The sequence below is a fragment of the Pinus tabuliformis genome, chromosome 8, assembly GCF_031772625.1.
Source record: "Pinus tabuliformis cultivar Carrire ecotype Pingquan chromosome 8, CPIR1, whole genome shotgun sequence".
Classification (NCBI taxonomy): Eukaryota; Viridiplantae; Streptophyta; class Pinopsida; order Pinales; family Pinaceae; genus Pinus; species Pinus tabuliformis.
The window spans coordinates 1,393,562,215-1,393,588,297 of NC_142294.1; the positions used below are offsets into that span (position 1 = coordinate 1,393,562,215).

The following is a 26,083-nucleotide window of genomic DNA, read 5'->3' on the forward strand; positions in this document are numbered from 1 at the left end:
CTGTCTCCCTACAGCAGGCTAGCATGGGTAGACCCTACGAAAATGAAATGAAGGAGAACTAGTTGGAAACCAGCCAGTTCGGGAGACATAGTGAAGCGACCAAGTACTTGATTTAGATTTAGCAAGTTTTATAGGATTTGATTAACTTTTAAGCGATTGATGCAGTGCCTTATGGAGTCAACTATCTTGCTAGGAAATTTAGGACCAAGTAATTGATTTGCAATTGTTGCTTGGATGAATGACTATCTTATATGAAGTGCAGATCTTAAAGCTAATATGAGATGCAATAATCTTGGCTGATTTTAGTTAAATGCCTATCTAAGTTTTAACCCTTCGATCCTTTCTATATTGAACCTGGTTTCGTAGTAATTGGCAGAAAGAAGATAAGGTGAAGCACACTAAGGTGTGATTAACGATACCTCTCCTGAAAATCTAACATACCCGGTACCTCCAGCGCCGCAGAGAGCTGTGGCTCTAACGATTGCAAGGTCATCGTTTTAAGTACTATTAAAAGCAAGCTTCTCAAACAAAGATGGACGGATACCTATCTCTCTATCGAGCAAGCTTATGCTTGGAAGTAAATTTTAGTTATGCAAAACTAAATATGCAAACGCACGAGATGATTAGAAAATGAGATGAAGTTAGATTCAAGGATGAAAAGTGCTTATGCTATGATCTAATTCAGAGTTATATATCAAAGCCCTTAATTGTCAAAATGAATGTTCACTTCACTAGACAAAGATTGAAAGATAAACTTCTTAGCAATATCATAATTAGACCACAAGCTTACTTCAAATCTTCTAAATTATTTCAAATGCAATTATAGCTCAAAGAGAACAAAAGCGTCTTCACAAATTAATATCAGATGCTCGAAAAATACTCAGTTTATGAAACAAAAGATGTGCATTTTATCACAATTCCATGACAAAGTACTTAATTTTCAGAAATTAGTTTTTAGGACAGCAATAAGAAGAACTTTATGACAGCAGCAATATGACAATGAAAACAGTAAGTTATCAATGCTATCTTTATCCCAAAAATTTACTGAAATTTTTCCAAACTTGTCCACATGAATTATCAAAAATTTTCAACCTATTTGATGTGATTTCCATAAATATATCAAATCTGATATACTTATTACAACCAGCAATTAAAACATGAAATAAGCCTAATGATGAATGTCCAACTCAAGAAATTAATTCCTTAATGTATTAGACAACTAGGAATTGATTTTAGGCTAACTCAGATGAAATTTTGCCACGTTATATTTCAAACTTCAGAAAGAGAATTATTCAGAGATAACAGTCACCCAAAATGTAGATCTAAGCCAAATTTTTGATACACATCAAATATAAATGACTTATTAATGTATTTAGCAATTTTTTTAGTTAATTTCAGACCACTTAGATGTGTTTTTCACCACTATTAGAAAGGTATATGACTATTGTAGCAAGCAGTGAGGAAAAAGATGGTTTAGAGATCAAACACTTAAGCCCTAGGCCTTGAGGATCACTTGCCCAAGTTGCCTAAAAAAAATACAATACCTGAAACACAATTTTCTGCAAAAACCCACCAATGATCATTTTCAAAAAATTAAATATTCAGATCAGAAATGGAGCAAGGGGAATCTAGGGCCAATGAGAGCTAGCACAGGGCCAATAGAACTAGCGTTGGGCTAGGAGAAGGCAGATCTGGGCTTAGGAGCACCAAAACTTGAAACCCCTGTTCTGAAAAATTATTTTGCTTCAAATCTTCAAATTTATCACAACATCTTTAATGGTTGGCCCTACAAAAATATTTTGGCATGATATTGCCCTCCAGGGCTTAGATCTGTATCAAAACCCCCAAATCTGCTTGAAAAAATCTCAGATCTGAAGATTTACTTGGTTGATTTCCCAAATCTATTCCTGCAAACAATCTTGGAGCCCAGATCTTGCCCTCCAGGGTCTAGATCTAGCTCAGATCTGAAGACTTTTTTCGCTGATTTCTCAAATCTATTCCTGCACAAGTGAAAAGAGAAAAACATAATACCCAATATGTACAAAAACAAAAGAAATCCCAAAAACGCAAGTGTTAAAATTCAAAATTATGTTACAAAATTTCAGATCTATACAAGTAAATAACAGATCTATACAAATAATTTACAGATCTATCAGATCTGAGGAGTATGAGTCCAACTCCGCTCCCAGATATGATAATCTAAGGCTCTTAGTACCCAAATCTGAGGAGTATGAGTCCAACTCCGCTCCCAGATATGATAATCTAAGGCTCTTAATAGCCAGATTTGACGAGTATGAGTCCAACTCCGCTCCCAGATATGATAATCTAAAGCTCTTAATAGCCAGATCTATCAAAATTTCCACAAAATATTTAAAAGATTTTAAAATTTTAGAAAGATACTAGCCCAAAAACACCCTTCAGAAAAAAGATTATCGTTAGAAAATCCCGAGGCTTATATGAAGTAGGCTCTTCAGAAAATATGTATTGAGAGTTGGCTGGTCCAACTAAAGACTATCCCCAAACGCTCAATGAGAACCTGAGAGATCTTCTGCAAACACTAGATCAACCATCAAATCAAGTAGAGAAATTGAACAACAATAAAATTCTGAAGAAATAGAGATACCTGCTATTTCAATCAAAATTAAAAATGTTACCCTAGATCCAACAAACTGAATAAAATACCTATATTCAGATTATTCTAAGACAGTTATTGATTGATAGTTTTCACATAATATTAAGCAGAAATTAAAACAATGTTATCATAAATTCATGAAGAGGAACACTACAGCACGTTGAAACCCCAAAGACTTTTGCATTAATTCAAAAAAATATACAAGAGAGCTTGAGAGCTTAGTACATGATCCAGAGATCGGATCAATTGACTGACAAATGACTTCCTATTTAAAGATAAATCCTCCAACGGCTAATTTGAGTGATCCTTGTCAAAGCAATCTCGACCGTTGATGAGAATCAAAATTTATTTTCATCTCATTTGTCGAAATTTTAAATTCTCGAGGAAATTCGAATTTTTCAATTAAATGCATTATAATTAATTCATAAATTAAATTTTTGAATTAATTTCCTCAAAATTTTGACTTTGACTTAACCCCAGGGACCAAAGGCTTAAAATTTAGCAAAATAATTAATTTATCTTAGTGCCGAGACCATCAAAAATTTGATTCTTTAAAGACCGACGAATTTTACCTTTGAAGAATTTAAATTTATCTAGGACCTAAAAATAATTAAATTTTTGGCTTAGTATTTTAATTAAATTTTGACCAGAAAATTTAATTAATTAACCTATGAGGGGATAAATTATTTTTCTAACCCTCAAGACACTTTACATCATGATTTTCATATTTTTTACATCACAAGGGGGAAAACTCATTTGTAAAAGACCCTCACAAACTATCTATTTCTGCGACATAAATATAATCCAGCAAACCAAACAATTTGTAATAAAATAACCTAACCAAATAGTCAGGATTATTCCCAAATCACTTTTACATAGACTCGATTTAGAACATTAGGACTCGCCTAAGATCCCAGTGACAAAATCCATTCCGGCTTTGGGGTAATGCTAAAGGAAAACTCTGTCGACCATTCGAGAATGGATCGGTGAGACAAAAAATCTCCCGGAATGTAGATCATCACCAGAAAAGTAGGTTTACCTGGGCAATTACATACACGACACGGATCTGCTGAGATTATTTACATTATACACATGTAGAATGGGTTTACACTATAACATGATAATCACGCTGATGATGATCGCTGAACGGCACGGACATGTCAATCAAGCGCTATCCCTTTTGCGAAAAAAGGAGGTGTACTACTATGGGTCGTGGACACGTAGTGGTCAACAGACAGGACAGCCAAATATTCGTAGATGGTCCATGCTTGGTTTCTTCCAACTGAATGCTTCTTCAGGAGTCATGTTGGCTAGTGATCTGTGAGTACTTCGACTTTGAATATATACACCAGTCTTTGTTGCTCCACCCCAAAGAAATTTTGGCAAATCTTGATAATGTAACATAGCTCTTACACTTTCTCCCTTAGATCGATTCTTTCATTCTGCAACTCCATTTTGTTTGGGATTGTACGGGACTATCATCTCCCTCTTAATCCCAGACTCCTTACAGAAAGCTATGATTTCCTTTTAAGTATATTCTCTCCCATTATCGAACCTTAGAATCTTTATTCTTCTTTCTATAAAGTTCTCCACTTCAGCTTTGAATTCTTGAAATTTGATGAATACTCCATCCTTGGATTTCAGTAAATAAACCCAAGTTTTCCTTGAATGGTCATCAATGAATGTCACATAATATAGATGACCTCCAAGAGACTTTGTAGACATAAGACCACAGACATCGGAATGAATGAGATCCAAAATTTCTTTTGACCTTGAAGCACTGCTTCCAAATGGTCTCTTGATATTTTTTCCTAATGCACATCCCTTGCATACTCCTTCATGATCCTCCTTGAGTTCAAGGATGCCATTCACCATTGAATTTAGAGTTGGTAAGATTTTGTAGTGAAGGTGACCAAACCTTCTATGCCAAAGTTCACATGGGCTTACTTCAATGTGAACCAAAGCTTGAGAGAGAGGAGTCAGCAATCTGTAGAGTCTTCCTTCACGAATCCCAATCATCTTTGCATTTTCGATGCAAGAGTTTTTTGTTAACATCTGGTAGCATCGGATGTGCTCTAAGCCTCAAAATTTGCAGGGTGGCTAGGACACATGTATTCCACAATACCCAGAAATCGTTTTGGGAAATTCCACCTAAAGACGGTTTTATTAAAATAATTAATTATTTTTAATGGGTGCCTAAGTCTAAACTTAGGAAATTAAAATAATTAAAGGGTATTAATCAAACTAAGGGTGAAACTTCTAAAAGAAGACAGAGATCGAGTCCAAATGATCTGAGCCATTGATTAGAATCTAATCTGGGTCGTTGGTTACTCAACTGGAGGATTATAAGGACTTTGATGGGCATTTCGAAAATACGTCGAAGAGAGATCAAGAGATCAAATTTCTTAGAGAGGGCAGCGCAACAGTTGCGAGAGAGAAGATCGAAGTGATTTCTTGCAGTGAAGGGCAGGGATAGTTCCGGTTGGAGAATTTCTTGATATGGGAATACATCGCAGAGGAGGCAGAGAGAGATCCAAAAGAGGCAGTGCAGAGACCACGCAGAGGCAGCGCAAAGCTTCAGAGGGAGTCTGAAATTCAGCTGGGAAGTTGAGTTCCAGAGCCAGAAGCTGATCTGTGAGACCAGTGTTTTAAAAAATGGTCGGCTCGTTACCAACTCAGCCGAGTTGGTCCGAGCCAGGCCTCAATTTTGTGACTCGGCCAAGTAATAGATTCGACCGGCCGGGTTAACACCAAGTAGGCCGAGTTGTCTAACAACTCGGCCGGCTCGGCCGAGTCCGTATCAAACCGGCCGGGTTACGTACAGCGGCCCAAGCACCAAAAAAACTGCGATTTTTTAAAAAAAATTATTAATTGCTGACTATTGATGACTATTGAAGGAATCACGCATGATCTATCAAATTTGATATCTCAAATGACAACATTATAATTTAGATTCTTACTCAAAGACCAATACTGGAAAATTAAGTGTGAGTTAACAAATATTTTTTTTAAGCTAATGTATCACATGCTCAAAAGCAGGTCATTACAAGCTTGATGACAGTGAAAGCATCTAATAGATGTTGGATCATCTTTCAAGAATCACGACATACCATATCTTGCTAATTGGAGGCAGAGAAGTTTTTGTAAAGCTCTCTAAAGGATCATGTGTACAATACTCAAGGTCTTTACTTAGCTATCTTACAAACAAGCTAATGTCATATATTAGAAAAAGAGGCCGTGAATAGTATACAAATCCATGAAGTACATGTTGCTGGTATTGACCTCCTATTGAGGAGGCTTTGGCAATTTTTAGTACTCATTTTGTAAGTATATGCGAAGTCTTGTACAATGTCAAGTATGAGATCTACGTTGCAAAAATGAAGCATGGATGCTAAGTCATGGAGTCTATTCCTTACACCCCAAAGTAGTCAAAACTTGAAAAAGGATCTCTGTCATATAGCAGACCTTGTTGGAGTAAGTCTGTTTTGGACATGACAAACCTAACGTTTGGAGAAAGATAGTGATTTGAAGAAATTAGTGTGTCTTCATTATCACTGTTGCTATGTTGATAAGTCCCTAAGTTGGAAATGTTGAACAATGTAACTAGTGTCAGTGTTCATAATTGTATTTGAGTCGTGATGTAATTTATTTGTCAAGACTCAAAAGAAAGAAAAATAAATTTTATTATAAAAGAAAAATGATTTATTTAGCATGGATTCCATGCTTTATTATTTTATTATTAGGTCAAAGCCTCCATTGTAGGCTTAGAGGGTTTATGTCATAAGTCTTAGTCCATGTCTTCATGTAATAGATCCTTCTTGGGCTTTATTTGTCAAAGAAGAAAATTGGTTTTTTATGTAAATTGAGTCAAATAGACCTCCTCCACCAAGACAGACTCAACAAGAGCCCCAAACTACCATATACTATTGGACAGTGCACTAGGTGCCATTTTGATATAATGGATATATTCATGAGCCTACTTTAATCATATGTTGTCTTCCATCTATATTCTAATGCTGTGTGTTTGGAAACATGAATGAAAATCTTTAAAATTATGTTTTTTTATGAATAAAAAAATATTTAATGTATTTTTTACAATGACCGAATCATTGAAATCGAGCCGGCCGAGTCGATACTGAGTCGGAGTCGGAGTCGACCCTCGGCGAGTCGGTGTCGGAGTCGGAGTTTTAAAACATTGTGTGAGACTGGAGAGCCAAAGGAACGAAGCTCCAAACAGCAGGAGATCCGAGAAGAGGTGACGCAGATCCCCAGAGAGGTTTACGCAAAACTGTGTAGGCTGACGCGGTAGCTGCGCAAAGCCAACGTCGGGCCAGCCATCCAGGGCCTGGATCAGTCTCGGATCACCAGTGATAGTGTGAGGTATCTCTCACTAATCTTCTGCCAGTCATATTCTCTATATTGGATAGCCAGTAAGGCATCCAAAGATTGTATTCAGAAAACTACCGCTTAATAATACAAACCCTCAACTGCTGCACTAGTTTTCCTGCATTGGGTTTTTCCGGGGACATTTGTCCAAAAATAACTGTCACTTGTGTGTTATTTCTTTCTTGCTCAGGTTCTTGTTTCAGCGTATTAATTTAATTAGTGGAGGCTACAGTGTATTGGTTTCGATATTTACTGTAGAACACAGTAAATAATTTGTTCAATTATTTGACAAATAGAAGAAACTTAATCGTCGTTGCAGTAGAAATTTGGGTCTTCCAAATTTTCACATGGTATCAAAGAACGGGCCAAGAAAGAGAGCAAAGTCGGAAGAACCCAGTGCTGAAGACAAGGAGGGAAGTAGAAGTGTTGCGTAGGCAGCAAATCGAATTCCCAGAGGGATTTCACAGTCCAGGCAGGAGGGCAAAATTTTCGAGGGAAAATCTCTCTTTCAGTGAGTCGATAGAGAGAGATTTCTAGATCGAAGTTTGACAGTCTGAGAGGGAGCAGCGTAGAAGCTTAGCGCAGAGCAGTTTTCTGGTGAGACACAGTTTTCTGCAACAGTTGCTAGGGCAAAAAAGCGTCAAAAGGAAGAAGGAGACATTGTTGAGGGAATTTCTTCCTCGGAGAATTCTTAGCCAAGGAATTTGATTTCCCTATTGTTGAGCAGCAACAAAGAGGAGCAGGTCTACTAACTCCAGCAGGGAGTGCGTAGGCTAGCCTAGTGTTGCGCAGAGGAGAGAGGAGGCAGTTCGACATTTCGTTGGCAGATATGACAGCTAGTGGGTTAGAGATCAGGATCAATTGGATAGTGCATCCAACTATGTGATATGGAAGGCAAGGATCTCACACCTTCTAGATGAGAACAATCTCAAAACCTATGTCGATGGTGTGGTAGTTGTACCAGTGGATCCAGATCCGCTGAAGAAATACAGGGCTAAAATGACAAAGGCCAAACAATTTATTCTCGACGGAGTGAGAGATCACGTAGTATGTCACATTGTCGGCAAGGATACTGCCCGGCAGATGTGCGAAGCATTGGCCACGCTATACGAAGGATCTTTCGAGCAACGGAAAATGTCTTGGATCAAAAGATGAGATCCACGCAAATGCAGAAGGGGGAACGTATTGATCCGTTCCTAACGAAGCTTCAAGAAATCCGAGACTCGTTGCCCACTGTGGGGTCAACACCTCAGCCCACTGAGATGGTTAGGATGGCCTTGAATTCAGTCTCAGAAGAATGGCAAGTGTTTGTCCAGAGTATCCTGGGCAGAGAAAGATTGTCGGATTGGGAAGGAATGTGGGCCGCTCTTCAGCAGGAAGAGATGAGGAGATACTTACTCAAGTGCAAACTTGATAGCAGCAGCAGCAGCAGTGGGACGAAGCCCATGGAAGAGGAACAAAATGCAGCCCTTGCATCAAAGGGGCAGCAGGAGCAGCGGAGAAAGAAGAAGGACGTCTCGAAGATCAAGTGCTTCTGGTGTGGAGAATTTTGTCACTACGCTACACAGTGTCCTCTCAAGAAGAAGGACAAGGACAAGAAGCATAATCCAAAGGCTGCATTCGCAAAGATCGAGGAGGACTTTTCCATGGTTGCCCAGATACCTCCAAGGTAGAGGTGGGGTGATCTAGAACTGTAAGTTTGAAAGAACTACAGAACGGCAGGATCCTTGAGGAGTCCACCTCTCGAATCAATACCTTGCTACGGGAGCCTAGATCAGAAGTAGCAGGATGGACCAGTGTCAGTTGGTGCAGAGGAGTGTCGGAGTCACAGTTGCAGTGGCTAAGAGTGTCAGAGAATGAGCAGCACAGAGCAAAGTTGGCAGCAGTGCAGTTGGCATAGAGCAGAGTCAATAACAGCGCAGTGGCTTCAGTAACAGCGCAGAGACTAGCAACAGTCAAAACTCTGGCAACAGATGCATCATGTTGAACACCTGTTCAATAATTTTGCATGCTTTTCTGTTGCTAATGCAGTAACAGCAGCAGTTGAAGAAGGTTGCAATGCAGATGCAGTGTTGGCAGTGGCAGTCCTAGCAGCGGCACAGATGTAGAAGTTATGAGGGTTGCAGTACAGATGCAGTGTTGGTAGTGGCAGGGTTAGCAGCAGTACAGATGCAGCATTTGTGCAGTGGTTGATGGGAAGTAATGTCAGACATCAGCAATGCAGAGGGAGATGTTATAGAGTCCAAGTGATGCTTCTCCAGGTTGCATTACTAGATCACATACCTCACGAAGAGGCAGTGTTGATTTCTGGTAGCATCGGATGTGCTCTAAGCCTCAAAATTTGCAGGGAGGCTAGGACACATATATTCCGCAATACCCATAAATCATTTTCGGAAATTCCACCCGGAGCCAATTTTATTAAAATAATTAATTATTTTTAATGGGTGCCTAAGTCTAAACCTACGAAATTAAAATAATTGAATGCTATTAATCAAACTAAGGGTGAAACTTCTAGAAGAAGACGGAGATCTGAACCATTGATTAGAATCTAATTCTGGGCCGTTGATTACTCAACTAGAGGATTATAAGGACTTTGATGGGCATTTGGAAAATAAATCGGAGAGAGATCAAGAGATCGAATTTCTCAGAGAGGGCAGCACAACAATTGCACGTGAGAAGATCGAAGTGATTTCTTGCAGTGAGGGGCAGGGATTGTTCTGGTTGGATAATTTCCTAATCCGAGAATACATCGCGGAGGAAGCAGAGAGAGATCCAGAAAAGGCAGCGCAAAGGCCATGTTGGGCAATGTAGGGCCAAGCAAAGGCAATGCAGAGCTTCAGAGGGAATTTGAAATTCAGCTCGGAAGTCGAGTTCCAGAGCGAGAAGACGGGGTGTGAGACCGAAGATCCAGAGGAACGTAAGAGATCCGAGAAGAGGTGACGCAGATCCAAAGAGAGGTTGACTTGAACTACGTAGGCTGATGCAGTAGCTGCGCAGAGCCAGCGTGGGGCCAGCCATCCAAGGCCTGGATCAATATCGAATCGCCAGATAGTGTGAGGTATCTCTCACTAATCTTCTGCCAGTCATATTTTCTATATTGGATAGCCAGTAAGGCATCCAAAGATTGTACTCAGAAAACTATTGCGTAATAATACATATTACAAACCCTCAGCTACTGCACCGGTTTTTCCGCATTGGGTTTTTCCGGGGACATTTGTCCAAAAATAATTGTCACTTGTGTGTTATTTCTTTCTTGCTCAGATTCTTGTTTCTGCGTATTAATTTAATTAGGAGTTTGTTGTGTATTGATTTCGATATTTACCGTAGAACACAGTAAATAATTTGTTCAGTTATTTGACAAATAGAAGAAACTTAATCAGTTGCTGCAGTAGAAATTTGGGTCTTCCAAATTTTCACATTTTTATCCCATACTACAACCTTTCCATCTATAAAAGCAACTATATCCCCCTTATTTTCTAGACATGAAATAGAAAGTAGATTATTTTGCAAACCTTAAACAAATAGGATGTTGTTGAGATTAATATTTCCTCCATTCTCTAGCTCCAATGAGGTTGGTCCAATTCCTCTTATAGGACAACTCATCTTGTCACCAAGCTCAACAGAGTAAGAAGATTTTCCTCTTGATAAGGTCTTTAGTTGCTTGTGGTCACCAAACATATGTCTTGATGCTCCACTGTTGACTACTCAAATGTTTTCATCTTCAAATGTGTCAGTAAGAGCTGAGAATAGTCCTTCGTCCTTTGTAGATGTCTTGGTCATATCATTCTTGATAAATAAGAGATTCCACAATGCCTTGATGCCCTTCTTGAGATGACTTGCTACCATAGAGTGTGAAAATTTCTAACACGAAATTTTACTGCAGTAACAGATTTATTTCTCCTACTTAAATAAGTTATTTACAAAACCCTTCAATAAACATCAAAATAAATTCTATTACAGTTGTCACATAATAGCATAGAGAAAATAATAGTGATATACAAGCACAAGAATCAATCACATCAACACAGTTATTTTTGGCTAATTGTCCTCAGAAAAACCCAATGCGGGAAACTCGGTGTAGCATATGAGGGTATATTTATTATTCTTCAGCAACAATCTCTTTACAAGGAACGATTTTACAAAATATAGAGACACATTTTAGAGAAACACCTGAGACAATTTTTCCCTTTGCTATGGAGAAATTCTAACACCCCGAGACCCTTCAGCCTTCAATGCATCAACCCTGCGTCACTTCTGCGTGAGGCATGCGAGAGGACTGCGTCCCTTGCTGCGCTGTCTCTCTGATCTCCCTCTGCGTTGTCCCTCTGATGCTCTGCGTCACCCCCTCTTCAGTCTCTGACTGATGTTAATGCCCTCCTCTTCTTTCACCCTGCAACTCTCCCTCTAAAATCAAACTCCTTCTCCTTGAGAATCGATTTCCCTCAGGTTACTAAGTATTTGCCCAGTGTGTCTCCAAATGACTCTCAAGTCTTCTCTTATACTTTTCCTATTGATGATTCAACGTCTGAAATTAAGTCCCTAATCAACGGATAGGATTAAAACAAAGTTTATCCTCGTCTCTTAGAAGCTTCTCACCCATATTTTTATTAATACCCATTAATATTTTTATCTTCCTAAGTTTAGACTTAGGAACTCCATTCAAAATATTAATTATTTTAATAACTCACAATCAGGGTGGAATTTCTCCAAACAATTTCTCGGTCTTGGAGATCTCATGTATTCTAGCCCCTCCACAAAATTTCGGAGCTAGAGCACCCTTGACGAATCTCATCTTCTACAAGTAACCATCAATTCGACCGTACCATGCTCTACGCCCCTGTTTAAGCCCATACATGGCTTTCTTCAAACTGCATACATGAGATTTCTTCTCATGTGTCTCAAAACCCTCTAGTTGTTCAATGTATACTTCTTCTATCACCCTGTTCAAGAACATAGTCTTGACGTCCATTTGGTGAATCTCCCACCCCATTTGTGCTTCAAGGGATATCACGGATCTAATAGAAGCATACCTGGCTACTAGGGCGAAGGTCTCTTTGTAGTCTATCCCTTCCTTCTGAGCATACCCCTTAGCCACAAACCTAGCTTTGTATTTTTCCACACTGTAATATGCAACATATTTGATCTTGTAGATCCATCTCGAACCTACAACTGACCTGTCCTGAGGCCTAGGCACCACTTCCCAGACATCATTGACCATAATGGAACTGTATTCCTCCACCATAGCATCTACCCATACTTGATGTTGAACGGCCTCCTGAAAACTATAGGATTCTCCAACCTGAGCCACCAAGCCTTGGTACCTATTGACTGTCTACACTCCCTTTCCTCATTCCTAAGAGCTCCAACAAAATCCTCTGCATCTCTCAGTATCTGTTGAAGTTCCCGACTCGTTCTTCCACTAGTAGTGGGTAGATCTATTTGCTCCTCCCCTTCCTAAGACTCCACCTATTGAAAATATCAGCCTATTGCTCTCTCTGAGCAGCGAAATTTTCTCCTCTGCTTCTAAGCTTCTCAGCTAATCACTTACGCTCTAATACCATGTGAAAATTCCAAAATTGGAATCCTATTGCGGCAGCTCGAATTCATTTTTCTAATTGTTAATTATTTTAACAATTTATCTGCTATGACAAATATCAAATAAATCACATTGCAACCTTCACAAATAAAAATTGCCAAAATAATAGCGCTGAAAACTGAGAAAATACTAGCAGACACAATAAAAATGACATCATTATTTTTTGACAATTGTCTCCAGAAAAACCCAACTTGGAAAAACAGGTCAAGTAGATGAGGGTTTTTTTTTATTATGCAGTAGTTAAATCTGAGTAAAATCTATGGATGCCCAACTGGCAATCCAAACAACAAGAATATCTGGCCAAAATTATCTAAGGGAATTACCTTCTTCTACAAGCAAACGCAACACAACATCCCTTTAGAAAATTGGTCGTCCAAACATAGCGTGAGCCCTTCTGCATTGTCTCCCACACATGTGGCTTGAATATACCTCTGATGAAGTCGTTCTGCCTACCTCTCCTGAGGAAATCATCTCTCCGACACTCTGGACCCTTTCCCCGACCTCTGGAACTAAGAACCAGTGATGCGAAAATCACGATAAAATCGCGATTTCCAATTTTCACTGATTTTATCGCCCGACTTTTAAACGATTTTTTTCTCCGTGATTTTTTGAAATAAGCGCGATAACAACCAAAAAATCGCGATTCAATGCATACTTATCGCTGGGCCGGTGGACAACGCGTTTATAAGAACAAAAAATGATTTTTTTTAAATTCATTTGGACAAACAGCAGAAGCGATGTGGTTTTGGGGTGACCTAGGAGAAAAACCATGGTCGATTGGGAGTTGATTGGAGGAGAAAAATGGATTGAGAGCTAAGGAGGAGAGGAATTTTCTCCAGCAAACCGGTATGGGCACCAAATTTTTGTGTTTTGTAACTTTGTTTTGGTTTTTTTTTTATGTTTTTGGTTGGGTTTGGAATCTGGATAACCCATTGTTTATCAAATATTTCAATGGGTTATCAAATATTTTTGAATTGATTTGATGGGGTTTTTGTTTGTTAAATTGTCAAAAATTCCATGTGTTTTGTCATGTTACTCATGTATGTAATTTTTTTTAATTTTTGTAACTTGTAATCCTTATTTTGCCATAGGTTCACCATTCAACTTCAAAGTTCAAACTTCAAACTTCATCTTACAAATTTAAAACTCAAGAGTCAAGAGTTCAACCAAGTTACAAACATGCCAAGGAAATTGGACCCTCTGTGGGAATTTGGTGAACCTGATGGAGGGTTTGATAGAATAAACTTGTCTTGCAAGTTGTGTGGGCAGCATATGTCAGGGGGGGTTTATAGATTGAAGTATCACCTTGCACAAATCCCTGGATTTGATGTAGGGCCTTGCAAAAATACAAATGCAGAAATCATCCGCAAAGCCATGAAATCATTGGAAAATTTAGAGCACAATAGAGAGGCCAAAGCAGAAATGAAGAAGCAACTAACAAAGACTGTGTTAGGCTCAGGTGAACAAGGAAGTGGCACTAGTTTTACTTCAGCATCAATATCTACAACCAACCCGGCAGCTGCCTCATCATTTTTTGTTCCTAGAACCACGCCTGGTTCACAACGATCTATCACTTCAATGCTTAAAAAAACTGAGAAAGAACAACCTGACAAGTTGTTGGCCAAATTTTTCCTTTGGAGTGATATTCCTTTCAGCGTTGCAAGGAATAATCCATTTTTCCAGCGTGTTGTTGATACTATTGCAACTGTTGGCCCAGGGTACAAAATCCCTTCTTATGATGACTTTAGAGGTCAGATTCTTCAAAATGAAAAGGTTGACTGCACCAAAATATTGGAGGAGTTTAGAGCATCATGGGCACAAACAAGATGCACTGTGATGTCAGATGGTTGGACCGACCAAAAGGGGAGAACCCTTTTAAACTTCTTGGTTAGTTGTCCCAAGGGGACAATGTTTATGTAATCTGTTGATGCATCTTCACATATCAAAGATGCAAAAACTTTATGTGATTTGCTGGATGTGTTTATTTTGGAGGTGGGCACAAACAGGATGCACTATGATGTCAGATGGTTGGACTGACCAAAAGGAGAGAACCCTTATAAACTTCTTGGTTAGTTGTCCCAAGGGGACAATGTTTATGAAATCTGTTGATGCATCTTCACATATCAAAGATGCAAAAACTTTATGTGATTTGCTAGATGTGTTTATTTTGGAGGTGGGTGTAGAACATGTTGTCCAAGTCATAACGAACAATGCTGCAAATTATGTTGTTGCTGGCAGGATGCTTATGGAGAGGCATCCTACTTTATTTTGGACACCTTGTGTTGCACATTGTATTGATTTGATTTTGGAGGACATAAGGAAAATTTCATTTTTCAAAGATATTGTTGAGTCCTCAAAAAGCATTACAAAATTTATATATAATCATACATTTGTGCTTAGCTTGATGAGAAAATTCACCAACAACAAAGAATTGGTGTGCCCCGCCATTACACGGTTTGCCACCAATTTAATATCTCTTCAATCCCTCTTGAATTCTATGTGGGATGTGAAGAGAATGTTTCTTTCAAAGGAGTGGCGTGCTTTGACAATGAGCTGCAAACCAGAGGGAGAGGCCATATGCGGATTAGTTTCATACTAGAAAGACTTCTGGGCGGGAGTGCAGGAGATGTGCACCATTACTGAACCTTTGGTAAAGGTTCTTCGATTAGTTGATGGTGAGAAGCTCGTAAAGGGCTATTTGTATGAGGCCATGGACAGAGCGAAAGAATCCATTCGTGTCTACCACAATGATAAGGGAGATTAGGGGTTTCAGAGACAACTCCTACTATGGGAAGTGATTGATGAAAGATAGAATAACACACTCCATCGTCCCATTCATGCTGCAGGGATCTACCTGAACCCCGCATTTTCTTACCCATGGGGGTTCGTATTTGATGCTGAGATCATGGATGGATTCTTAACTTGTGTTCAAAGGATGGTGCGATCTCCAGCAGAACGTACAGAAATCTCCAAAGAAATTGAGACATACAGGATAGCAGGTGGCACATTTGGCTTTGACATGGCTATCACTGATAGGACGACTAAAATGCCAAGTATTTTTTAGTTTATTTCAAATTTCATTGTCTCTTCAAGTTCATAACTTCATAGTTTGCTTCAACTTTCAAATTTCATTTTTTTCTTATGTTGATTTAAAATATTATTTGTAATTTTGTTATAGATGCATGGTGGAGAATGTATGGTGCCAGGGTACCCCTTCTGCAAAAGCTTGCCATTCGAATCCTCAGCCAAACATGTAGCTCCTCAGGATGCGAGCGCAACTGGAGTGTATTTGAAAAAATACACAACAAGAAGCGCAACAGGTTAAACTTAAAACTTAAAATATTGCAAATTTCCAAATAATTTTTTGAATTCATTAAACAATATTTTTTTTATAATTATTATTTCATGATCTTTGTACAGGTTGGAGTCCCAGCGACTTAATGACATGGTCTACGTCTACTACAATCTTCGATTGTGGGTGAGGCAACTTGAGAGGATACCTGATATGGAGGCCATCTCATTGGATGGGATTGACACCACTGCTGCATGGAGGGTTGAGGCCGAGAGGCCTCTCATGGAGTCTGTCGATGATTGGTTAGAGCAGGAGGTAGTGGAGGGGGAGGAGGGAGGAGGAGGAGGAGGCGGAGCAACAGGAGGAGGAGGTGACACCACCTACCCGGGCTACCCCTGCCACCAATAGAGGACGTGGTCTACCTCCTATAGCTCCTAATTCTTCAGCTTCTAGAGTACAGCAGAGTCCACTGCCAACTCCACCGGCATCTACATCTAGAGGGAAAGGGAAAGCTATTGCATTTTCTCGCAAGAGGGGCAGAGCAAATCAGTAGTATTAGACTTTAGTTATTTGGTTCATTTCATTGTATATGACATTATGACTCATGAGATACATTATTATATTTTTGTTGATATTCTGAGGCTGAGTTGGGACTCATGAGTTAGGACTTACTATTCAGGACATGATTCACTGTTATGTGTGATGTAGCACCAGAAATGATATTAAACATCTTATATATTAGTTCTTTTATCATATTTATGTGTCAATGTATTTATTTTATGTTGTAGATGCTTTAGATATTAAAAAAATTGAGAAAAAAAAATGAATATTTTTGTATGTTATGATTTTTTCCCGATTTTTATTGATTTTTTCCCGATTTTTACTTAATCTTTCCTGATTTTTACAATTTTTTCTGATTTTTTCCCCTAGCCGATAATATCCCGATAAAGATTACTGCAACATTGGTAAGAACAAATTTCTCTCCAGCAAAATCGAGTTGATTTTGAAGCAACTACGCAGTCCTTTGCGCTGCCTCACTAGGAATAACTCAGCCTCCTTGTTGTTGACTCTCTGAATAAAGAAAACTTCCTTTCGATCATTGCTCAGCCCCTCATTGACCCTACTTTGATCTCTGGCTCTTTGGCAATTGTTGCTGCTCTCTGGAAATCAATCTGCCAAGAAAATCGAACTGCACAAGTGTCTTCTCTAAGTGCCCATCGACTTCCTCTTATAATCCATTGTTGGAGCTCCAACAACCAACATTAAAACTTAATCGATGGCTAGGATCATCTTGGAATCAATCCAAGTAAGTTTCTAGATGATTCTCACCTTGACTTAATTAATATTGATTAATTAACCAATTTTCCTAAGTTTAAACTTAGGAAACATTAAAAAAAATAGTTAATAATCTAATTAAGTCACTTCTAGGTGGAATTTCTAAAAACGATTTTTGGGTTTTGGAGATCTCATGCATTCTAGCCTCTCCACCAAATTTCATGGATAGAACACATCCGATGCTACAGAAACTAACACCTTTGTCCAAGTCAAACCAGTCAAATCTCTTCTAGCAACACAACTTTTGTTAGAAAATTAAAAAGGTAGAAAGAATTTATTATTCTTGATAATTACTTGTGGTGTTTCTTATTATTACAATTCTTTATATCTCCTTTCTTTTAGTTCATCAAGCAATTACCGAAGAAGTAGCACATAAAAAAATAGACACCAAATGTAGGCACTATGCCAAGGCAAAGCCCCCCTCGAGAGGAAAACCCAGTCAAGAAATTCTTCCTTTCAATAGTATTCTTTGAGACTCTTCACCCTAGACCAAGACCAAACCTTCCTTCCACACCAAGTCAGCCTCCCAAAATTTCGACCTCTTTCCAATAACTTCGACTAAGCAGCATTGCTACAAGATCCAGATCAAACTTGAAAATGGCACCAACAATTTCGCTGAATTAAGCACAGCAAAACACATCATTCATTTTGCACACCAAAAACAATGCAGACACCTACAATTATTTGGAGACTCACAGATTGTTTGCAATTGGCTGAATTCTGCATCTCATTGTTATGCATACTCTTTGAGACACATACTTGACGAAGCCAAAAGACTGACATCATCTTTTGAATCTTTTGTCTGTCGCCATATTTACAGGGAACAGAATACAGAAGCGGACCAACTTTCCAAAGAAGCAGCGCATAGCCATCTAGATCAATGGCTGATCCAGGAGAAGATTGATGGAACCTTCCATCAATACTATCACAGGCCTTTTGTGGACCTCAATAGAAATGGGTCCTAGACCCGCATATAAATAGTCACAGCCATCTTAGACAATTTTGATACACGTACTTATACTGTATATTTTTATTTTCAGTAACTGTCTATATTAGCGCTCTTAGCGCAGAGCAGATTTTGAGAAAAAAACTGTGGGTGTTTTACACAGCCAAAACTTTAAGACTCCCTGCGTGGAGATCCAGATCTTACAAGTTTTTTGTATACAGACTGGCCATTGGCCTCATATGAATATGCGACCAGCATCTACAAAATGTAATTTCCTTTTATTAATAGAAATTACGACTTTTTCCTTAAGGGAAAAAAAAAAACTTCGACTAAGCAGCAGCTTCCGACAACAAAGAAACTTGGAAGACTTCAATCTCCCAGTCCAGGACACGAAACCGAGAGAGAGGGGCACCAAAATTTCGATTTTTCCTTTCTCCTTAGACTTCCCCAAACTCGCACTCACTTCAGCTTCCCGACAACAGACTTCGCACTTTTCCTAGCTACAAGAGATATCGAACTTCTTATGAGAGAGTGATGCTCCAAATGACTTTGACTAGCTTGTATTTATAGGCTTCTTGTGTGAAAATTCGATGATCTCGAATCCTACTGCAGTAGCTGATAATATTTCTTCTATTTGTTAAATTACTTGAACAAATTATTTGCAGTTTTCTATCGCAAATATCAAAATACATACACTACAGCCTTCACAAATAAAATTCTGCAGAGAATAAATACAAGGAAAATACAAGCACATATATAACCACAGTGATAGTTATTTTTGGACAATTGTCCCCGAAAAAAACCAATATGGGAAACCAGTGCAGCAGATGAGGGTTTCTTTTATTAATCTTCAGCAAATAATTTATGTACAAGACAAAATCGAGGAAGAGTCACCGAGAAAAATTTACTGCTGAATTTCTCACACTCCACTACAATTTTCTGACCCTGAAGAGAACCTCCTGCTTCTTTCGTTGGCCCTTCTGCCTCACTCTCTGCGCAGTGACTGTGTGGGCCCTGTGTCAACCCTTTTGCTGTGCTGACCTGCATCCCTCCTCTATGTTGCCTCCTCTAAATTCGTCATGCACTCTCAGACTATGCTAATGCCTCTCTCTCCCACCTACAACTCACTCTCTGACTCGATTTTCTCTTGTTGCATTCTCCATCTACCAACGGCCAAGATTAAAACATAATCGATGGCTAAGATTACCTAGAAGTCAATTCATACCTTCTTCTAGAAGATTCTCGCCATGACTTAATTAATACCCTTTAACCAGATTTCCTAAGTTTAGACTTAGGGATTCATTTTAAAAAGTTAATTATTTTAATTAAGTCATCTCTAAGTGGAATTTCCAGAATAAGATTCTGGGTTTTGGAAAATACATGCATTCTAGCCTCTCCACAAAATTTTGTGGCTAGAATACATCTGATGCTACAAAAATCGACACTCCCTCTTAGCGAGGAATGTGTTCTAGCGCTGCAACTCACTGAAGCAACACCCTATCTTTGTTTTACCTCCTGTCACGCTGCTGATGTCTGGTTTTTCTGCCTATCACTACTGCGCAACTCTGATATGAGTTGCATCTGTGTTGTTGCTGACCCTACTAAACTGTTGTCAACTACTGCCTCTGCACTGTGACTCCCTCTCATTTGTTGTTGTTGCAACTGAGAATCCATCTACTACTGAAACGGGTTCTCCACCATACTAATTTGTTCCCTGAACTAGATGAACTTAGCTCTTCCTAGAGCTTTCGTGAGTATGTCTACCACCTGATCTCTTGTGGAGACATACTACAACTGGATTGCCCCACGTTGAACAAAATCCCTGATGAAATGACATCTGATATCAATGTGCTTTGACCTATCATGAAATACTGGATTCTCAGAGAGTTTTATGCAACTCTGAGTATCACAGTAAACATTGGTCGTTCCCATTTTCTTCCTAAACAAACTCACTAGCAGTTTCCTCAGCCATATCGCTTCGCACGTAGCTGTGCTAGTCGCCATATATTCTGCTTCTGCTGAGCTCAATGCTACTGACTTCTACTTCCTGTTGCACCAAGAGATCATCCTTGATCCAACACTGAAGGAGTACCAAGAGGTACTTTACCTGTCTACTGAACTACCGGCCCAATTTGCATCTGTGAACCCGCTCAACCTGTCGTCATCTCCTCGAGTATATTTTAACTCAAGTCCGATTGTTCCACGCACATATCTAAGAATGTGCCTAGCTACTGCCCAATCTACCCTTTTCAGTTCCACCATGAACTGACTAAGGGTATTGACAGCGAAACAAATGTTTGGCCTGGTGTTGACCAGATACATGAGTTACCCAATTAGTTGTCTGTACAAGGTGGGGTCGACTTCCCTGTCCCCCGAAGCATCTATCTCTTTCCAGTTGATAATCATGTGTGTTGCTATGGGTCTGCAATCCTGCATTCTGAATCTCTTTAGAATTTCTGTAGCATATCTCCCTTGCCCAAGGAAGATTTCCCCATTCCTCTGCCATACTTCCAACCCCAAAAAATAGTGCATCAGCCCCACATCCTTCATGTTGAATTCTACTGCAAGGTTCCTTTTGCAGTCCTCGATGATCCTCTCAAAAACAGATCATCTACATATAAAACCAGAGTGACAAGCTCATTCTCCACCATCAAATAGAAGAGATTGGGATCTGCATCACTCTTGATGAATCGCAACTACTGCAAGTAACTGTCAATCCGATCATACCATGCCCAGGGTGCCTACTTGAGCCCATACAGGGCTTTCTTCAATCTGCATACGAGTGCGCTTCTCATGAGTCTTGAAGCCTTCAAGCTACTCTATGTACACCTCTTCTTCTATCACCTCGTTCAAGAATGTTGTCTTAACGTCTATCTGGTGAATTTCCCATCCCATCTGCACCATTAGGGATATGACGGATCTGATAGAACTATATCTGGAAACTGGGGCGAAGGTTTCCTCGTAGTCTATTCCTTCTTTTTGTTCATACCCTTTTGCCACGAATCTAGCCTTATACTTTTCTACATTGCCATCTGCAGCGTATTTGATCTTGTAGATCCACCTGGAACCCACAACCAATCTATCCTTTGGTCTAGGCACCACCTACCACACATCATTTGTCATGATAGAACTGTACTCTTCTACCATGGCATCCACCCACACCTAATGTTGTGTGGCTTCCTAAAAACTAGAGGGTTCTGCAACCTGAGCCACCAAGGCTTGGTATATGTCAAGTCGCCTACGCTGCCTCTTATCGGTTCTAGCAGCTCTGGCAAACTCTTCTGCGTCCTTCAAGGTCTGACGCACTTCCCTACTGGTTCTACCCCTGGTGGTGAGAGGTTCAATCTATTCCTCTACCTGTACCTGCAGCTTTGTCTGCTGAGAACTTCCTAGATCTCCTACTCCTGAGGATATGCTAGTGTTGGTCATTGTACTCGAACCCTTTGACTGTCCCCCTGCTTGTTCTACCTGCGGACCCTGTAGCTACTGGACTAAAGGAACATCTAATGACTGATCTCCTGCAAACATCTCTCGAGATCTTCTGAAAGCTCTATCTTCCATGAACTTTACATCTCGCCTTACTACAATCTTCCTGCTGCCAAGACTGTAGATTATGTATGCCTTTGAGGTCTCGCTATATCCTACAAGATACCCTTTTTCTGCAGTCTGATCCAACTTACTACGCTTCTCATCTGGAATGTGACAATAGGCCACACTCCCAAATATCCTCAAATGAATTACCTCGGTGTCTTCGTGGAGAAGACTCCCTCTGGAATTTTCTTCCCCAAAGCCCTGTGAGGTGTCCTGTTTTGAATGTACCCAATTGTGTTGCACGCTTCTGCCCATAAGAATCTAGGCAAATCCTGATCATACAACATGGCCTTTGCTGCCCTGATTATCGTCATGTTCTTTTGCTCTGCTACTCAATTTTGCTACAGATTGTAGAGAGCAATCCACTCTTTTTTGATACCTTCCTTTGCGCAGAAATCTGTGAAGTTTTTATCTGTGTATTCTCCACCATTATCTGAACGTAGTACCTTGATCTTTTTCCCTGTCATGTTTTCTACGAGAGCCTTGAACTCTCGAAACTGATCAAAGACCTCATCCTTAGTCTTTAAGAAGTAGATCCAGGTTTTTCTGGAATGGTCATCAATGAAGGTGATGAAATATTCGCCACCACTAAGAGCTCTGGTGGACATAAGGCCACAAATATCTGAGTGTATCAATTCCAAGTACACATCCTCGGCATAGATCATTGTGCTCAGTGTTGAGAGCTAGAACTCCTGTTACAGTCTCTCTGAGCATCCTGAGTGCTCCATGGTGCAAGTGTCCCATCCTCCTGTGCCATAGTTCATTCAACTCCTTTCTACTGTTGTTATCACTGCCTATCAGTGCCATTGGAGAATCGATCTACAATCTATATAGCCTGTTGCTTCGAACTCCAATCTGTATTACCTTCTTCCAAGTAGGATGCTTGACATATGCTTTCTTTCCCACAAAGTATACATCTTATCCCTTGTCCTGCAACTAGGACACTGAAATTAGGTTCATGCCCAATCCTGGCATATGCAATACATTCGTGCCACTGGTACTAGTTCCTACTTCCATCTGAAAATCAATGGTGCCTCTCCCTACTGGAGTACACTTAGTTTTGTTGCCCATAGTGATCTGGAAGTCCATTTGTTCCCCTTGATAGCTTGAGAAATATTCCCTTACTCCAGTCATGTGAGATGAAGCTCTGTTATCAATATACCAAACACCAACTGAAACTGATCCTGAAAGACATGCAAACTCATCTTCCAATCTGGAAGATAATTCAAAGGCTTCTTGATTATCCATAATTTTCTGTGTTATTTCCTTCTCAATACTGAATTCGCTGCTTTGCGTGGAAACTATTGTGTCGCTCCCTCTGCCTCTGACAAATCTAGATCTGGATACTTTTATTCTCTGTCGACTCACTCAGAGAATTATTTTTCCACGAGAAATTGCTCTCTTAGTAAAATGGACTGCGCAGCCTCTCTGGGGTTTCGAACTGCTGCCTACGCAATACTTGCGAAATCCTTCTTCCGTCTACAACTGAGTTCTTCCTGCTTTACCAGTGCTCTAATACCATGTGAAAATTTGGTGATCCTGAATCTTACTGCAGTGACTCATAATATTTCTTCTATTTATTAAATTACTTAAACAAATTATTTGTAGTTTTCTACGGAAAATATCAAAATACATACACTGCAACCTTCACAAATAAAATTTTGCGGAAAATAAATACAAGGAAAATACTAGCACATATATAACCACAGTGACAGTTATTTTTGGACAATTGTCCCCGGAAAAACCCAATGTGGGAAAACCGGTGCAACAGATGAGGGTTTCTTTTATTAATCTTCAACAATAATTTTTGTACAAGACAAAATAGAGGAAGAGTCACTGAGAGAAATTTACTGGTGAATTTCTCACACTCCACAGCAATTTTCTGACCCTGAAGAGGACCTCCTGCCTCTTTCACTGGCCCTTCTGCATCACTCTCTACGCAGTGACTACGTGGGCCCTACGTCAACCCTTTTGTTGCGCTAACCTGTGTCCCTCCTTTGTGTTGCCTCCTCCAGATTCGTCCTACACTCTTAGACTATGTTGATGCCCTCTCTCTCCCACCTGCAAATCACTCTCTGGCTTGATTTTCTCTTGTCAAACTTCAGCCACTGAGAAAATCGATCTTCTTGGGCAACTGAGTATCTTCCCTGGTGCATTCTCCATCTACCCATCGACTTCTTATAATCTTCTGTTGGAGCACCAACGGCCAAGATTAAAACATAATCGATGGCTAAGATTAACTAGAAGTCAATCCATCTATTCTTCTAAAAGATTCTCACCATGACTTAAATAATACCCTTTAATTAACCAGATTTCCTAAGTTTAGACTTAGGGAATCATTTTAAAAAGTTAATTATTTTAATTAAGTCGTCCCTAGGTGGAATTTCCAGAAACGATTTATGGGTTTTGGAGAATACATATATTCTAGCCTCTCCACAAAATTTCGTTGCTAGAACACATCTGATGCTACAAAAATCAACATCTTGTGGGTCGAATAAGTGTCCTTAGGCCGACTTAATGTGGAGGATACTTTAATCATATTCGACTCAATACTCAACCTTTTTCATGATTCAAAATCCCAAGAAGGGTCTTTTTAAAAGTACAATGACTCTATTGACTTAGAATAAATCCTAGAAGTCCTCAACGAGGACTTTGACCTAAAACAAAGTGACCCAAGCATGCAACCCATGCTTTAATAAGTCACTATAATAATAATAATAATTCTTTTCTTTATTCTTTTGACAAGTACATTACATGATGACTCAAATACAATAAATGAAGACCAAACCTGGTTACATTTTCCAACAACTTCGACCCCCAGCAATAGAATTTCGTCCTCTATTGCAGGTCTAAAATTTCCGGTCCTTCCAACAACAGTTGCTTCTACACGTGTGAGCTATTTAGGACTTCCAAGGCTTCTTGAGACCTTTGCTTGAGTTCCTTCTTCTTCTAGGGCTTGAGGATGACCTAATGAGCCTTCCTTCAACCTTCTTTCTGCACTTTCTCCAAGTTCAACCCTATGACAGCAAAACCCTAAGCCAGTAGTTGAAACCCTTGTCTCCTTCCTTCGCAAGTGTGATGAGAGAGAGATATATAACACAATTACTTGATCTTCAACCTTCTTCCTTTGCTAGTGTTTTTCTTCTTCTCCTTTGATTGCTAATTGTGTCCATAGAAGGTCGAGTTTCCTCCTATATATGCTTCCAAGGTGGACGAAGTACCCCAAATTAGGTCGACTTCTTAGCTAGCAGGCCGACTTGGTCTTGGAGAGTATTTTAACACTTTTTAAATACAAAAATAATTTTTTTTACAAGTTACAATGTGCCTGATGGGGTCTTCATCATATGACAATGATTCTTTTGAATTCTTGACCTAGGACAAACCCTACAAGCACAAAATGGGTGCTTGACCTAGGAAAAACCCTAGAAGCACTCAATGGGTACTTGACCTCTAAAATAAAAGACCTTGAGCATGAAACCCATGCTTCAAAAATAACAATAATGATTTTCCTTTTATTTTACAATATACAAGACTCTAAAGTACATTTCATATTTATGAAGACTAAACCTAGTTACACATTTTTCAACAAAAAGATGTGTGAGAGAATTCGTATAATAAAGTAACACAGCTATGAGAGGTATCACCTAAATAGGAAATGAACCGTCATAGGGGCTATGCATAATCATAGCCTGCAAATTATATTTGGATACACCCCTTTCAGAAAATTGAATAACTACATTTGTTAGCATATTTTATATTCCTGTAACTCTTTGGCTTTTTACATACTGTAATGCAGCACATCAAGCAAAACTGAAAATAAAAATTAATCAGAGAAAGTAGAAAATGATGGACTAGGAACTGTCTGTGGTCCACAACAAAAAATACAATAAGGCACAATTTCAATGGCAGCACAAAAATTGCAGTGTACAAGCCAGAGAGAGAGACCTGAATCATCAGACGACAGCCTCTACCAGGTCTTCCTTTATATGGTGGAGGTAGCTTAAGTTCAACAAAGTTTGATTGAAAATGATTTTTCGTTCCCCCCCTCATCTGGTCATTTCCAGTGAGTCCATCTCTGTCTGCACTAAAATTGTCGCTGTCTACAGGTATGCTGACAGACTCTTTATCTGCCATCTGAAAGAAAGAGGTATCCCAGTTAGCACACAAAACCAAAGAACAAATATCTAACTTTACTTATAACTGTACCTCTCGTTTATTTTAAAAATGATCATATGATAATCATATCTTTCATAAACAGATGACATGACATTTCTTTGACATAACATTAGAGAAAAAGCAAAAGTG

The 26,083-nt window shown here is 39.3% G+C and overlaps 1 protein-coding gene across 8 annotated transcripts in view; it reads right to left on the minus strand.

Annotated features, from left to right (window-relative positions):
* The window catches only part of LOC149240761 (uncharacterized), a 399,764-nt gene that overhangs the window by 215,256 nt on the left and 158,425 nt on the right, over positions 1-26,083 (minus strand). For all 8 annotated transcript variants that reach the window (XR_016246545.1, XR_016246543.1, XR_016246544.1 and 5 more), the window contains one exon: positions 25,724-25,912. Coding sequence is in view for 5 of the 8 variants with exons in the window: in XM_089373808.1 (XP_089229934.1) it covers positions 25,724-25,912 (189 nt within the window). In the remaining 3 variants the exon portion in view is untranslated. The remainder of the gene's footprint in view (positions 1-25,723; positions 25,913-26,083) is intronic.